Raw genomic sequence first — 16,241 nt, 5'->3', positions numbered from 1 at the left:
TGAAAGCTTGCGTCGAAAGGAATCCAAAAAACAAAAGAAAAAGTACCGTGCCTGATTGCGAAAGCTACGGCAGCGTCGAAAAGGAAATAAAATACCGACGCGACTTTTTCACAAAAAAATCTACGATTTGCCGCATTCAACTGTGCCAGTGTGAATGCTGTTACTGTACAACTGAATGTCTGTTTCGCCTGAAAATAAATTATAAACATTATGCTACCTACTATAGTCGTAGGAAACTACAGTATTTTGTGAAGTAGCTGGGCATGAATGGTTTTGTAGGATAAATGTGTCTTTCGCTCAAATTTATGAGCAGTGCAATGATTTATAAATCATTCACATTGTCAAAAAAATACTTTATTTTTGTTCAAGTTTGGGTAGTGAATATCGTTTTAAATTGGCGTGTTTTTATTACTATTCTTGGTTAAACTTTTTTTGGCGTGAAAATGACAATAATGGGCTGTTTTTAATATTTATTGAAGTGATAGGAATTTTGCCGGATAATTTTTAAGCAACGTGGACCATTTCTAAATCATCTTGTAAAATGAAATAACTGCAAAATTGGAATTATTCTATGTTTTCTGTGATTTGCAATCAACAACCTTGTGGGGAAATAATGGCAAAGTTATTATTGAGTTTCATTCAAGAAACGAGAGCTTGTAAGACAACTTTGTTTCTTGACTTGATGTAAGTTTTTGGACATACGCCATTGCTTAGCAATGGCGTATGTCCAAAAACTTACATCAAGTCATGCACTCCCATTGCACAAATCTTTTAAAGATAACAACTTTGTTTCTTCGTGCACACACTAACCTTGCATTGTGATGTACATAGAAACCCAAGGAAATTTAATGCAATTTCGTGGACATACGCCATTGCAGTTTTGCACTGTTTGTCATGGAAAAACAATTTCAAGAACGCAAGTCAAGAAATAAAAATAGAAACTTAAACCCACAAAGAACAAGCCTAAATCAATCAGTTTAGTTATCTGCCTGCGTTTACTGTTATTGTTCAAACTGTTTCGTCGTGTTTAGCTGTTTGGGGCTGTTATTATTATTTTTTCATGACTAAATTCCTTACACGAAATTTTTGTGCTATTATTTAAGTTTGAATGTGTTCGTCTGTGCAGTCGTTGTGCAGGCACATTGTTGGGTTTGTCTGTTTGCCATGGCTGATTTAGGCTTGTTATCTGTGGGTTTATGTTTGAGTTTTTGCAGAACTGCAATAGCGTGTGTCTATAACAATTCCCCCTTGCACGAGTGACGTGTGGTGTGACGGTGGAGTGCTGCTGCCCGCAGTTCCCGACGAGAAGCGGCCCAAGGAGAAGGCCGCGGTCAGGATCATCCCGAAGTTCAAGTGCGGCGGCGACCAGCTCTTCCTGCGCGCGCTGGAGGGCTTCCTGCTGGTCGTGTCGGCCGAGGGCGACATGGTGTTCCTCTCGGAGAACATCCACGAGTACTTGGGGATCACCCAGGTACCGCTCTGCAGTTGCTACCCTCGTCTTCCCATATTCACTCCAGTCTGCAAATGTAAATGTGGACTTCTGCTCTTTCACAAATCTGCTCCTTCAACTATCGTATTACACAAGGCTTGATTGAAAAGTAATGCCTCCACGGCTATAACGTTTTTTTTTGCTGAACTAGTCACGCCTTGGCGTGGAAACAGATGGGACTATGTCGGAAAGTTAATAGTATAGCCTTAAAGTTTAGCAAGAATCGTGAAAATTGGGTTACAAATAAAAAATTATGGCCATTGAAACATTATTTTTTCAATCTAACCTCAATATTATAAGCATAATAATTGTCCTAGTTTCGATTTTGGATCCATGATTGTCTATAATAATAAATATGGATCCAGCCATGGGTGCCACATTTATTTCACCCTTTTGCCATTGTTCACATGTCCTTAAAAAAAATGGTTTCTGAAAGTGTCTTACAATTCCTGGAATTAGCTGTAAATTAAATTGGGATTTTAATTGACCGACGACCACTCAGGCATCTTACCTTTGGACCAATTAATCAGATTTCTGCCCAATATTTGTGTCACCAAGAAAAAAATTGTTTAATTGTGGTTTTGATTGTATTTTCAACTACAGACCCGCCCCGGCTTCGCACGGATGCGATCTACGAATGTGGCGTCTTTTAGATTTCATTATTGAGTACTTACAAGTATCAAGTTCCCGGAAGTCTCAGTGTTTTAAAAAAATATATAAACATACTAACACGCACTGCCCATTAATAAATGAAAGATGTTGATAGTTTTTTTTCTTCTCTTGAGACAACACACACAGAATTGATTTAGAAGTCACAAGCGAAAGGGCTACATACAGAAGTTCATGTGAAAAGCACTCAACGTTCAATTATATTCAAGGTTACTGTGGGTCATACTTACAAGATAGACATATGCTATCGCGGACATTTCTGTAGGCCATTTTAAGACATACAATTAAATTTACACATCAGTAATGTATAAGTCAGCATAAGCCATGTAAGCTTCATTTTACGACTTGATAACAAAACATCGAGATTTCTCTACTATATTAAAATTTTATATGAACATGTTATGTATATAAACCTAACTGAAGAAATTCTCTAAGTGATGGTGAAAACCGTATCAGGATCCATTATGTAGTTTAGAAGTAGTAAGTGAACAGACAGATAATCTCGAATAGCGATTCCGTTTCATACGGTTTACAGATATTTGTTTTTGGCGTGAACTTGTAACCATTGTGGACATGTTGTGTTACAGTTTGACCTGATGGGACACAGCATATACGAGTTCAGCCACCCGTGCGACCACGACGAGATCAAAGACATCCTGTCGATCAAGGCTCCCATCCCACACATCCTGTCCCGCTCGTTCTTCCTGCGCATGAAGTGCACCCTCACCAGCAAGGGGAGGAACGTCAACCTCAAGTCCGCCTCCTACAAGGTAACAGTCAGCGTGATCTGCTGGTCGCAAACCGGTTCGATCGTGGTTGGACCGCAGTTTCTGTTGCCCGCACCAGTGTTTTTTTTTTTGAGCCTGGAACGAAGATCGTTGGGAGCTTCGTAACCAACCGACAAGTTGGGGTAGCTCATTGCAGGGGCGCAGATCTGTAGGATCCGCCAAGGGGCCCGCAGGTTTTATCAGACACAAGTCACCTCTGAATATGGGTGCTCGTATGTTGTATTACTGCCCATATTTTGGTCGATATGCATAAAACTTTAAACTATACGGAACATTTTCTATAAAACATAGTTTTTTTGACGTGACAACGTCTAATAAATCGATGAACGCCGGCTGCACGCACGAAAAAGTGTCCCGTTACGCACATTGTCCCATTACGCTGTGTCCCGTTACGCTCATTGTACGCTTGCGCCGCATCTATCTCTCTTCCACTCTATTGGCCTATGAATCTACTATTATATTAAATAGGTTAAGGCGGGATTTTCAAAAGTAGCTTTTAAATTTAGTACTTTAACTAAACTATCGTCCGTAAACCGACTTTACAGACAACCATTTTTCATTTACATTTATCCACCCCGTTTCACAAATCACTATCTTGAAAGCACAAGCGGGCCTCCCTCAGTGAGGGGCTTCTTATTTCCCCTTCCTTCCCCCCCCCCCCCCCCCCGGGATGTAACCCATGGTTCATAGGAGTGATCTCTGATCGACACTGCGCGAAAATATTAGAGCGTTATTTTCATAATTTCAGATCATTGGTATTACACGTATCTGCTACTTACTGTAATGTTACAATCACTTCTCACGTGAAATACACGTATTTTAATTATTTGAAACGCTTGTTATTTTGTTCAATGTTTAAATGAGGCTTTTTTCTTCTTAATTACTTCCCATTTTAAATAGAGAGTTTTTTTTATTCAAAACTTATTAATATTTCAGACAGATTTGATTTATAATAACTTTTAAAACCAGTATATGTTTTCAGTCCTGATTAAAGTTCAGCGGAGGTGATATAGCAGCCACATGTGCTGCTATATTGTGGCAACTGCCTCGCCGTGTCACAAATATTGTAGTGGCATATTGTTACAGCCCTCAAATGGAAATGCACGTAACATTTCTTAAACACTGATGCTGCCTGTTGTCGCAGATTGGAAATTTATGAAGTTCGGTCATGCGAGCGAAGATCGTCCCAGAATGTGTTGGCGCAACGTTTAGAGGAATGATCCAAATATCATTCTTGGGCGAAGATCTTTGGTTCGCGGATCGAAGTGCAGAATGGTGCAATTGGCCATTACATAAACAGTCCATTAAAATTTGTGTGATCATTATTTTGTATGTTGTGCATAGCTGCATACTAGATTACCTGTTAATGTGGTAATAATATATGAGGTGCATTATAAAGTTTCCGAGCGTATTTAAGTTCAAAAACAATAACTGTTTCTTCCATCAATTAGAAGGAATCATATTGCAGTTTTAACATTGTCAGGACTCTTCTGCTTCAATCACTCGTCGTTGCATCTTGTAAATACATTACTTATCTGCAGCATTTAATGCATTCACATTATATGGTTAGTTTATGTTTAAATTAAATTGATTTCCAGTCTAGTTGATTAAAGGCCTAGTTTGGATATAATTTCAGGACATTATTGACTTTTATCTGTGCATCAAAGTACTGGTCATGTTTAGGCTCAGTTAGACAATACGGACATAGATTTTTCTATTTTAAAAGGTTAATTTCAAAAATATTTTGATCATTGTGACACTTCAGCATATTATACACCTTTCACCTTAGCATATTATGTTGATCAAAGTGTTTTGAAAAGGGGAATGTAATATATACGTAAAATTTGTTTTTTTAAAAATAAAAATAATAAAAATAATAATATTTTATTGCCATAGCCTGTCTTACGCCAGTAAGCATCTGCTTCCAGCACTCTCATTTTAACATGGTTTCTCATTCATTTTCATTATTTTTGTTGACAATACCCATTTAGCCTGAGCAATTGGGATTGTAAACCAGTAGGACATAGATCACAAGAAGAATCATGTTCTCTTGCTTCTTCTGCCATTGACTGAGTGTTCATAGCTTTGGAGTTTAAGATAAGGCAGTGTAATATTGTACAGTAATGATATGACCGTTGCCTCCTGCTCTTTACTGTAGAAATCTTTTACCCAGATATCTAATAGACACTGCAAAGCCAGCAGAAACATCAGTTTTCTGTGAAGACTAAAACACAGAGAACATTTGCACTGCAAATTGTGCATGATGATGAAGTTGGTGTATGTTTAATGAACATTTTTTAAGTTGTTTTTTACAATTTGGTTGATTGTATTTTATTCTGCTGCAACTAAAAAGTTAATATTGTAATTTGCCCCTTGAAATATTTTCAGCAAGAAATATAAGTATCTGAGTGTCACAAGTCTTCCTCCATTTTATGTACCACATTCAAATCTAAATGCATCAGTTTGAACATAACACTCTTGGAAAAAAAAAAGTCAAAGACAAGGAACTTCTTTCACTGGGAACAAGCAAGTTTGTTTGAGTGCAGAGCAAGCTGCAACCAAGTTAATTATTCTGATAATGTTTTATGTGAGAGTGCATTGTAAATAACATATGTATGGATAGTTGATGTGGGGCAGCATATTAATTACATGTGCGTTTAATGCGGGAGTGAATAGTTTATTCTCGAGGAGAATGTGTAGAGTGTAATGTGATGTAGTGTAAGTGAGTGGGAGTGCTCTGGTGTGTTTGACGAAGCAGGTTGTTGCAGGTGATCCACTGCACGGGCCACCTGCTTGCAGCGCCCCAAGTGAAGGAGGAGTCCAAGTCAGAGTGTAAAGACGAGGGCGACGCAAACAACAACAACAAGAAGGACAGTGGCAGCGGCGGTGGCTGTGGGGGCTACCCCCAGCACTGCCTGGTGGCCATCGGCGAGCCCATACCGCACCCTTCCAACATCGAGATACCTCTGGACAAGCAGACCTTCCTCAGCAAGCACAGCCTGGACATGAAGTTCACGTACGCTGATGACAAGTGAGTGTCTGCCAGGTGGCGCGGGCATTGTTCCACTGTCACCTTCTATTCATCAGCATCTCCGCTGAGTTGAAACCACAATCCAAGGGAGTGGTTCAATATGACAAAAGGCCCAAAGAGATATTCTCATTCTTCTTCAGTAAACTCTTAGCAATCTTCATAGTGCCTCAACACAGCCATTGGACTGAAGGTAATGTGGAGAATATGTAATCACTTGGAACTTGTAGGTCTTTGCAAATCTTTGAAAACTACTCGAAACAAATTGTGTACCTACCATCATCACACCGTACTATTTCCAATATGCCAAAATGTGCAAAAATGACCTTTAATCCAACTATGACTGCAACATCTGTCAAACGAGACAAAGGATATTATTTCAAAATATCTGGAGTAATAGTCCATGACAATTAGGTACCATGCGCCACATTTAAACTGATGTACTGTGACGACTTTCCATGGGCAGATGGCATTTCTGCTGACATTTTGTCTCTTCTGCACACTACTTGAGCAGTTTCTAATCAAGTTTTCCAGTTGTGAGGATAATCAATAATACCATACCGACAGTTTCTCTCTTTCTCTTCAGCTCACTCTGCCCAAATGACCAGCATGGATACATTCCAGACAGTGGAGTTCTAGGGACGCGGGTTGACCAATCTAGTACCTTTGAGCAAGAAAGATTCTGCATAGGTTGTCATTTTTATATTTCCAGTAAGACAGCATACACTGTGGGACCTCATTTTTCTCGGGTTAACCGTGCACGTAATAGGACTGCAGTTGTCTGCATACCTTGTCTTTCTCTTGCTCTGGCTGAATAGTAAGCAAGAACTTATCACTTATAGTTATAGTTAGATAGTTAGAGATGATCTGGTGTACAAAAGCTCTCACTTCTCTCTCCAGATCGACCTATATTCCAACTTGGTTGTCCACTCCCAGAGGACCCCTTGATAAAATAATCTGCCACTGCAAGCTGTTTGCTTGGACTGTATTGAACTGTGTAAGAAATCTCATCAATATTGGACGAAATCTCTGTAAACTAGGTTTAACTCATCTATTTGTTTTGTCTGCTGGATTTTAATCCATGGTTTGTGGTCAGTTTCGAGTGCCATTGGTAGTCCCAAAATGTACTGCTTAAACCATTCTGCATACCATGTGAGAGCTAATTCTTCTTTCTCCACTTGGGAATAACGCTGCTCTGTTTAAGAAAATGTACGAGATGCAAATCCTACAACTTCTGGTTTTCCCTCTTGGTCTTGCATGAGGTATACTCTCCTAAGCCCCTAGAGCTAACATCTGCACTGACAATGATCGAAGCTGTGTCTGTACTGTTATCTTATGCTAGGAAAGGAAATAACACAGATCAGTAGTACTTCACTAGGCCGTTCAGCGATCTTGTTTATTTACTGGCTTTCCCGCCTTTACATCCTTCCTCTCAAGCAGTCCCTTATATGACACAATACTCTTTACAATCAACCTGATACATTACTTAGCTGTCCAGACTGTTCTCTCCTTCCCAATGAAAATTACTCAACCAACTGGGTGGCTTCCTCTGTCTTTTTGATGTCCTTGCATCCGTCTCCCTTAACTCTATCCCTCCAGTCCTTGCATCCGTCTCCCTTAACTCTATCCCTCCAGAATTATCCTCTATTAACCCCCTTGCATGATACTGTGAATTTCTGGGTGGCCCATATTTCTCACCCTGTAGCCCCTGCAAGTCATCCTCCCCAAATCCTCTAAACTCCTCTTCTCCTTCCCTCTCGTCTCTCCTGCTGGATTTATCTTGCTCTTGTACTACGTCCCTATGATTTTCCTTGAACTCTATGTTCGACCCCCCTTCTCGTCCCTTCTCTGCCTGTGTAATTTTCCCTGGAAATGGTGCTGGCACTAAAAACCTTCTGTTTCGCCTATACTTTCGCTGTCCTAATTTCACTATGTAAGACCTGGGTTCCTGCCCCACTGCTTCAATTTCCCCATACTCTCTACGATCCGAAACCCAAACCCTCTCTCCTACTACTAGGTATAGTAATTTTATAGCCTTGTGCCTGTGGTTATAACTGTCTGCCTGTTGGATTTGTCTCTGTTTTTCCTTCTGTAACACCTGCTCATGGTTGATCTGCCTAGATAGCTTAGATGGCATCATCGGAAGGGTAGATCGCAAGCACCGTCCCATGAGTAATTCGCCTGGGCTAAATCCATTAGCTAACGGCGTTGTACGGTACGCCAACAGTGCCAAAATAAGATCCTCATTCTTCTTTATTAATTGCTTGGCCACTTTCACCGCCGACTCCACTTCCCCATTAGACTGGTGATAGTGTGGAGATGAGGTGATGATACTAAAGTTATATGAGGAGCTGAATTTTCTGAATTTCTCTGAGAGAAACTGTGATCCACTTTCCACTTTAACGACATTCGGGATACCAAACCTTGCAAAGTCTTCCGCGAGACTCTTGATGACCAATTCATCCTCCAATGAAGACATAGGTATGATTTAAAAGTAACGCGAGTAGTAGTCAGTAACTATCATGTACCCTTGCTGCTGCTTAAAGAAGTCAATCCCCACTTTCTCCCATGCCCTGGATGGAAACTGCTCCTGCAATAATGGTTCCCTTGGGTTCACCCTTTCCTCTATGCATCTAGGGCAACTTCTTATCAGTTCCTCTAGCTGCGTGGACAATCCTATCCACCACACCGACATTTTGGCCCTTTTCCGACATTTTGTTATTCCCTGATGTCCTGCATGTATGAATTGTAAACATTTCTGCTGAAGAGGGAGTGGTATAACCAGACAGGTACCTTTCACTAATAACTCCTCTTCTACCGTAATCTCGTGCCTGAACTGATAATATGATCTCATTTCTTCCGATACTTACATCATCTTTTCCGGCCATCCTGTCTCAGCATATAGCCGTAGTTTTCTACAGGTGGGATCCCTTCCTTGTTCTTGTCTGATAACCTGCAAAAATTTGTCCTTTACCGGACACGCCTCTATCATGTACCTTACAAAAGCCTCTACCTCATGTGTCAGTTCTTGCTCTTGTTCCCTCTGGGATGAATTCCCTGGATTATGGGATAAGGAGTCAGCTACAACTAAATTTTTTCCTGGCACATACTGGACTGTGTAGTCATACCGCATTAAGCGTATCCGAAAACGCTGCAATCTAAGTGACAACTCATCTAAGGGTTTCATATGCAAGATTTGTAATAACGGCTTGTGGTCAGTTTCCAAAATAATGGGTATGCCTGTCAGGTACTGCCTGAACTTTTCCACCCGCCAAGTCAAAGCTAGAGCCTCCTTTTCTATCTGCGAGTACCATTTTTCTGTTGCTGTGAGGGTACACGAACCATACGCTATAACCTGGCGTAAATCTCCCGATTGCTGAAGAACACAGCACCCCAGCCCAAAAGAGCTGGCATCTGCGCCCAAGATGATCTGCATGTTGGGATTAAAAAAGGCCAAGGTGGGTGCATTGGAAAGCATTTGCTTGATTTTGCTAAATGACGTTTTCTGGGCTTCTTCCCACACAAAATCCACATCTTTTATAAAGAAGTACGAACAATGGCTCTAACACCTGCAATTTGTTTGAAAGAAACTGCGCTGAAAAATTTACTAGCCCTAAAAACTGCTGAAGTTTGCTCTTTGTAGTAGGTTGAGGGAAGTTACTTATGCCCTCGACTCATTCCGAGCCTATTTGAATACCCTCCGCCGACAACAGAAATCCTAAATACTTTACCATAGTGACCCCGAAACAACTCTTGCTGGTATTTAGTGTGATTCCTTCTGTCTCCAGCCTCCCCAAAATCTGTCTCAAAATGTTATCGTGTTCCCTTATAGTTGCCGCGAATACCAATATGTCATCCATGTTAAAGACCACCCCAGCTATACCCTCTAACACCTGAGCAATTTTTAGAGAAAAGTTTTCCGGTGCACTTGTAAGCCCGAATGGGAGCCTCTTGAACATATACCTTCCGAATGGCGTGATGAAAGTTGTTAAAGGCTGACTTGCTTTGTCTAGCGCCATTTGGTAGAACCCGGAGTTGCAATCAATTTTTGAGAAAAACCTTGCCCCTTTGAGTTGTGCTAGCTTGATTTCTACCCCTGTTATTGGAAAATGAGGACGACTGACATATTTATTTAATTCTGAATAATCACTGCAAATGCACACTGAGTCACCCTTGGGAAATACCACAATAGGAGCCACCCAATCAGTTGGCTCAGTTAGTTGTTCTATGATGTCTAATTTAATCAGTCTGTCCAGCTCCTTTTTGAGTTTATCAAATAGGGGCAAAGCCACCACCCTTAGTAGTGACTGTACAAAAGGTTGAGCATTCTTTTTTACTGCTAACTTCACTTCCCCCTTCATTTTCCCCAGTCCCTTGATCACTCCTGGAAACTCCCTAGACACCTGTACTTCAGTGTATACTGCTTTATCGGGTGCCGATATTTGTGATAACATGCATTGCTCACCTGTGAACTGAACAATTTCAAGACTTATCAAAGATCTTCTTCCTAAGATAGGTGTTTTTAACCCCTCTATTACGTAAACCTCTTACATACATTTTTTACTGCTACATTGTAGTTCCAGAACCAACCACCCCAGAACCGACAACATACTGCCATCCGGTCCTGAAAGAGTTTTCGTGCACTGTTTCAACTGTTTTCCGAACTCTTCTGGAACTGTTTCTGGAGGAACACAGGTTATGTCTGCCCCAGTGTCAATTAGGAATTCTACTGTGGACTTAAAATTAGTGATGCTAACCGAGGCAGTCCACTTGTTGGTGCCCCCAGACTCAAGTACTAAACTACCCAAGAAACATTCTTTCTCCATTTCCGGTACTGTGCCTCTCTCTGACACCAGACGCACTTGAGAACTGCCACCTGGCTTGCTTGATTTACATACCACCGCCCAGTGACCGCCTTTATCACACTTAAAGCACTTGACATATCTTGCTGGACACTTTGAACGCTCGTGGTCTTTCAAACCGCAAAACTGGCACTGACCTGAGGGCCGGATCTCACCCCTGGCTGTTGACTGACGCTTAAAGGAAATGGGCTGTTGATGTCTATTGTCCACTTGGTGATGTCTATTGTCCACTTGAACTCGGTGAACCTCCCCACGACGATTCTGCTGTTCCTTGTATAACACCTCAGAATGGCTACTCTGCGGTTCCGCTTGCTTTGCTGCTAGAATCGCTTGCTCCAGTGTTAAATCTGGCCTCAGCTGTAACTGCTCACTTGTTTTGGTATCCGCCATACCCACGACTATTCTGTCCCTTATTAATTCTGGTTTCATCTGGCCATAGTTACAATAGTTTTCCAACTTGTGTAATGCGGTGATGAAATCTGCTACTGTCTCTCCTGGCATTTGTGACCTCGAATTGAACCGAAAACGCTCAAAGATAATGTTTCTCCTGGGATTAAAATACATTTCAAATGCCTTTAACGCCTGATCATATGTTGTAGGTTGAGGTTGGAACTGCGCCCATATTTCCTCTGCTCGGTCACCCATGATGTAAAGAAACAGATCAATTTTTTCGTTATCCTTTTTTTGACTATGGCCTGCCACCGACATATATCTAGAAAATCTTCTCTCACAAGCTTCCCACGCCGCAGGCACTGCAAAATCCAACGCTGGGGGTGGATGGAGGTTAGGTGCTCGCCCAGCCTGCTGGTCTCCCCCTTCTCTTTCCATTCTTTAAGTGTTCTCCACGATTCTGGTTGCTACAACGACGTGTTCCTTACTCGTCTTTAGGTCCGAAGAACTACCGCTGCCACCATGTACTGTTTTCTTATGCTAGGAAATAACACAGATCAGTAGTACTTCACTAGGCCGTTCAGCCATCTTGTTTATTTACTGGCTTTCCCGCCTTTACAGTGTCATCAAAATATGTCAGTGTTTGTTGCCCCCCAAGAGGGGAAATAAAAGATTGAGTTAGAGAAAACATTAAAAACCGTGTTGTGTGAGTGTCATATTTTTTTTATTAACAAAAAATAAATATTGAACAATTGCAAACATGTACAACTCGAGCACTCAAATGGTCTTGTACACATGGTCATTCTTTCTTGATATATATAACCTCGCCTACAGCATGAAGCTGTCAACAAACAAATTTCAAAAATTAAGTTATATCCTAACCCTAACATAACACAAGCAAAGCGTTTAAAAAACACCATTTCTAGTGTAAATTACAAAAAGAATATTTAATGTAAAAAAAAAATTAATGTATGTTAATTTCACAATGCATAAGCCTCAAAAAATACTGACCTCCCTTGAAAATTAAGAAGAGTTATGGCGAGAAAGTAATACAATAAGATAATTTATCGGCAAGAAACTAATATTAACATAGCCTACCTTGCTCGTTAACAAAATATTTAAACCAACAAATTATTTACAATTTTAAAATTGACTTAAATATTTATATTGTATATAATACACCTCAAGAGTGAACATGGTTTCATGGGCCAACATCATAAATGCCTAACCAATTTAAAACAAAACCCCTTGTGTCTGCGAGTCAATGCCAACTGAACATTGACCTTATATAGTTTCTGCAGGCAGTCCTGTACTGAGCTTGCTCCGCAAGTCGTCTCTTCATAACAGCATGCCCGTCGACTAGCGCTCTCCTGCCCCAACAGCGCTCGAGCCGAACTTTGTTGGCACACTCCAATACAGGAACACCAAATTCCCCCGACGACTGCGACTCCGTAGTGAAAAAGATAGGCCACAGCTCTCTTCATCAACTGCCAGCATGTACGCCCCTGTTACACTTAGTCCAGTTGGTGTGAACAAGTATTTTGTAGTATTCTCACTCAAGTACCAGCAAAACACAACAGCTGCTCAAAGGTGAAGTCCATAGTCAGGAAAAAAAGTTTCACTATCAGTTGCACATATACACTGCCTCAAACCAACCACCTCCCATTAAATGACCTCTGCATTCCTTTCTTACTTTCTACTCGCAACTTCCTACTCGCCCAGCAAGTAAAATTTGACACATCGACAGCGAGAATTATACGACCTCTGGTGCTACTGGCTGCCTCCCGCAGGGCCCAAAACTGCAGAGCGACCTTTTACAAAAAAAAGTAGTCCAACGAGTCTCCAACTTGCAACATGAGTTGACGCTTCAAGTCGCTGACGATTACCTTCTCTCTGCCAGTCTCCATAGCACAACATTCCAGGATCCCTCTTCGACGACTGGGCTAAGTCCAATTCCAGACTAAGTTAAAGTTCCTCTTACCAGTCACAGAGACTAAGTCCAACTCCGGCGATTGGTATGTAGTCGAGCATAGTGACGTTCTTCAGGTGGTCTGGCAGGACGGTGGAAGGATGACGGTCTTGAAGGCGTGGTACTCCCACTCCTTCACTGTGGCTTCTGCTTGCTCTGCCCAGGTCGATGGTCCCCTACCACTCCGCTGCCTCAGCCGAGGTGTGCTGTCGCCCTTAGCCTTGGCTACTGGCCCTACTAGAGGCGACAACTCCCACCCCTGGCCTTGGGCCACTTTCAAAATGCACACTATAACGGGAACTTTGCATCAAAAGCCCTAACTTCATGTAAAATGCAATCCATGCTAAAGGGGACAGGTAAATGCATTATATTAAATAAAAACAGCAATGTAAAACGAAATCAGGATAGTGTCCTGAAGTAGCAGCATAAATTAATCAAAATACCAAAATAAAAATAGCAGCATGAATTAATAAAAATACCAAAATAAAATTAATATATATGTCTTATAATCCATTTATTTACTCATTTCCAAAAAACACAATAATTGCAAAATGGCAAATTATAATCATACTGACTTTCGCATGACCATGAATTTAAACTAAAAATAAATTCAAATAAAAATACATTAAAAACTATACACAAATAATTTATCCCAAAAAGCGGCATACATGATTTTAAAAGCACATAATAATACCGTACATATTTCTCGCTTCTGTCCTTTACCAAATTGTAGTCCAAAAATACATTTGCTTAAAACTATTTAAAAAACTTTAACAAAACATATATTCGTGCTTGCTTTATATTAAAAGAGCTTCACTTATTTATCATTAAAAATAATGACTAAATCTGATATAAAATCTTAAATACTGCAATATAAAAAATTATTACAATAAAATATTAATATTAAATTGGCCATTAAGAAAAGTGTATAGCCTGGGCAGTCTTCGCCGCATACTCAAGTTGATAGACAAATGCGGGGGTGACGTCAGCAACTATACACTGGGTATTTAAACAGTGTAATTATATGTCGCTAGCTTTTGTTATATGTATTCTCTGCACTAACCTTGCGTAAAATAAAGTTATACTCTGCAACATTATTTTAAATATTAATTGAAGCAAAATCCTTCGTGACTAATGTAGTCATTTCACACATCTACGCACCATGGAAAATCTCCCATCACCCAAATATAGTTGTAAGTGGCCACTTACTTATTTTCTGCAAGGCATCCAGACGTGATTACGACTAGCTACTCATATAATGCCAAAGGTGTCTCTTCTTATAACGTCACATCTTAATACACACATGCACAACGGCATGCCGACGAAACACACATGACAGACAGTTAAGAGGATAGTTGCTTCCTCGTTTTCCATTGCACACACACTCGTGTAGATTATACGCACCCAGTATTACTTTCAACGCTTGTAAAACCTTATTAGCTTAAATATAAAATTCCGCGGCGTAAAAATTAGGGGCGGGAGTTCACTGAGGTGCACCGTCTCGTTGCCCATGCAGAACTACTCACAGCCCATCAGCTGGAATGTCTGACGTGACACCTCTCTCTCTGACATCACGACCACACGCCCGTGCTTCAGTGGCACAAAAATAGTTCTGGCCATATATTCAGTCTTATATAGTTTATACATTATATTTAGGCCAAATAAAATACTTTAAAAATAACACCATAAATCAAAAATATTAATTTTCATGGAAATTATGGAATTCAGCCTGTGATAAAGGGCCATTTCTTCTGAACCTAAATATAAAATAATTAACGAACTTAATAAAATGTACTAAATAATTAACATAAAATTAAGTTAAAAAAGGAAATTTTAAATATAAAATTAAATATAATTCTGTCCTAACTCTAAAATGGTGGAGATGTAACACAAATGTTACAGTGCGAAACTTGTTGAGAAGCCTTGCCGGGAGGACAGGCCACCCACAAAATGAAGATGTTCGACGGGAGTAAGACCATCCGGGGCAAACAAAGTCCAGTCCAGGAAAAAAACTTTGTGGGCTGCAAAAGCAACCACAACTACTTAACCATCTCTTAGCTTCTGAAAATGCTTCCTGCTGTGGTGGCCCCCACGCAAATGCCACGTCCTCCTTCAGAAGAGCGAACAAAGGTGTAAGCAATCCCGACTTCTCAGGGAGAAATCTGGAAGAAAAATGGACAAGGCACCAGAAACCTGTAAATCTCTGTTTTGGTTGTGGGCACTGAAAATCATAAAATAGCCTCTATCTAGTCAGGGTGAACTAAAACCCCCTCTGCACTAATGACGTGATGCAGATATTTCACTTTAGTTACTCCAAAAACATAATTACTAGTGTGAATGGAAATACCTGGAGTTTGTGTTTGTGTTTGTGAATTACCTTTCTCGAGATATTATTATGTTCTTCCATACTTGATGTAAAAACCAATATGTCATCCACATGGAATGTTGTACCCTCTATACCTTCCAGCAACATGGCTATTCTGCTTGAAAAATATTCTGGTGCACAGGATATGCCGAAGGATAGCCTCTTCAAATAAAACCTTCCAAATGGAGTTATAAATGTTGTAACTGACTTGGCTTATCCAGTGGAACTTGGTAAAAACCAGAGTTTGTATCCAACTTTGAAAAGTACTTTCCCCCTGCTAACTGCGACAATATAACTTCCACTCTGAGAATGGGGAAATGTGACCTCTGAACACACCTGTGCAGCTCAGTGTTCACCACAAATATTGACGGTGTCTCCTGTAGGAATAACCACAATAGGTGCAAGCCATTCTGTGGTTACTGTAACACACTCTGTGTCAACTTCAGCATGCGATCTAACTCAGCCTTCAGTTTACGCAAAAATGGTATAGCCACAACCCGAGGGGTTGGTTGCCAAGGGAGTGCAGTTATGCTTCAGGGCTATTTTAATATCACCCACGAATCTTCCCAACTGTTTAAAAAGACCTGGAAATTCTTTTTGTGAGTCTATATGTGACTTTGAGGGAGAGGGTATGGTTACAATGATTGTTGCTCCCTTCCACGGAACACTTGTTCTCTAGCT

General features: G+C 40.6%; 1 protein-coding gene across 2 annotated transcripts in view; it reads left to right on the top strand.

The window, feature by feature from the left end:
• Nucleotides 1–16,241, top strand: part of LOC134535793 (hypoxia-inducible factor 1-alpha) — a 554,432-nt gene that overhangs the window by 254,346 nt on the left and 283,845 nt on the right. For both annotated transcript variants that reach the window (XM_063375069.1, XM_063375070.1), the window contains exons 3-5: nucleotides 1,296–1,471; nucleotides 2,746–2,928; nucleotides 5,715–5,977. In XM_063375069.1, coding sequence (XP_063231139.1) covers nucleotides 1,296–1,471; nucleotides 2,746–2,928; nucleotides 5,715–5,977 — 622 coding nt within the window. The remainder of the gene's footprint in view (nucleotides 1–1,295; nucleotides 1,472–2,745; nucleotides 2,929–5,714; nucleotides 5,978–16,241) is intronic.

Source organism: Bacillus rossius, chromosome 10, assembly GCF_032445375.1.
Source record: "Bacillus rossius redtenbacheri isolate Brsri chromosome 10, Brsri_v3, whole genome shotgun sequence".
Classification (NCBI taxonomy): domain Eukaryota; kingdom Metazoa; phylum Arthropoda; class Insecta; order Phasmatodea; family Bacillidae; genus Bacillus; species Bacillus rossius.
This window is presented reverse-complemented; position numbering and strand designations above follow the sequence as displayed.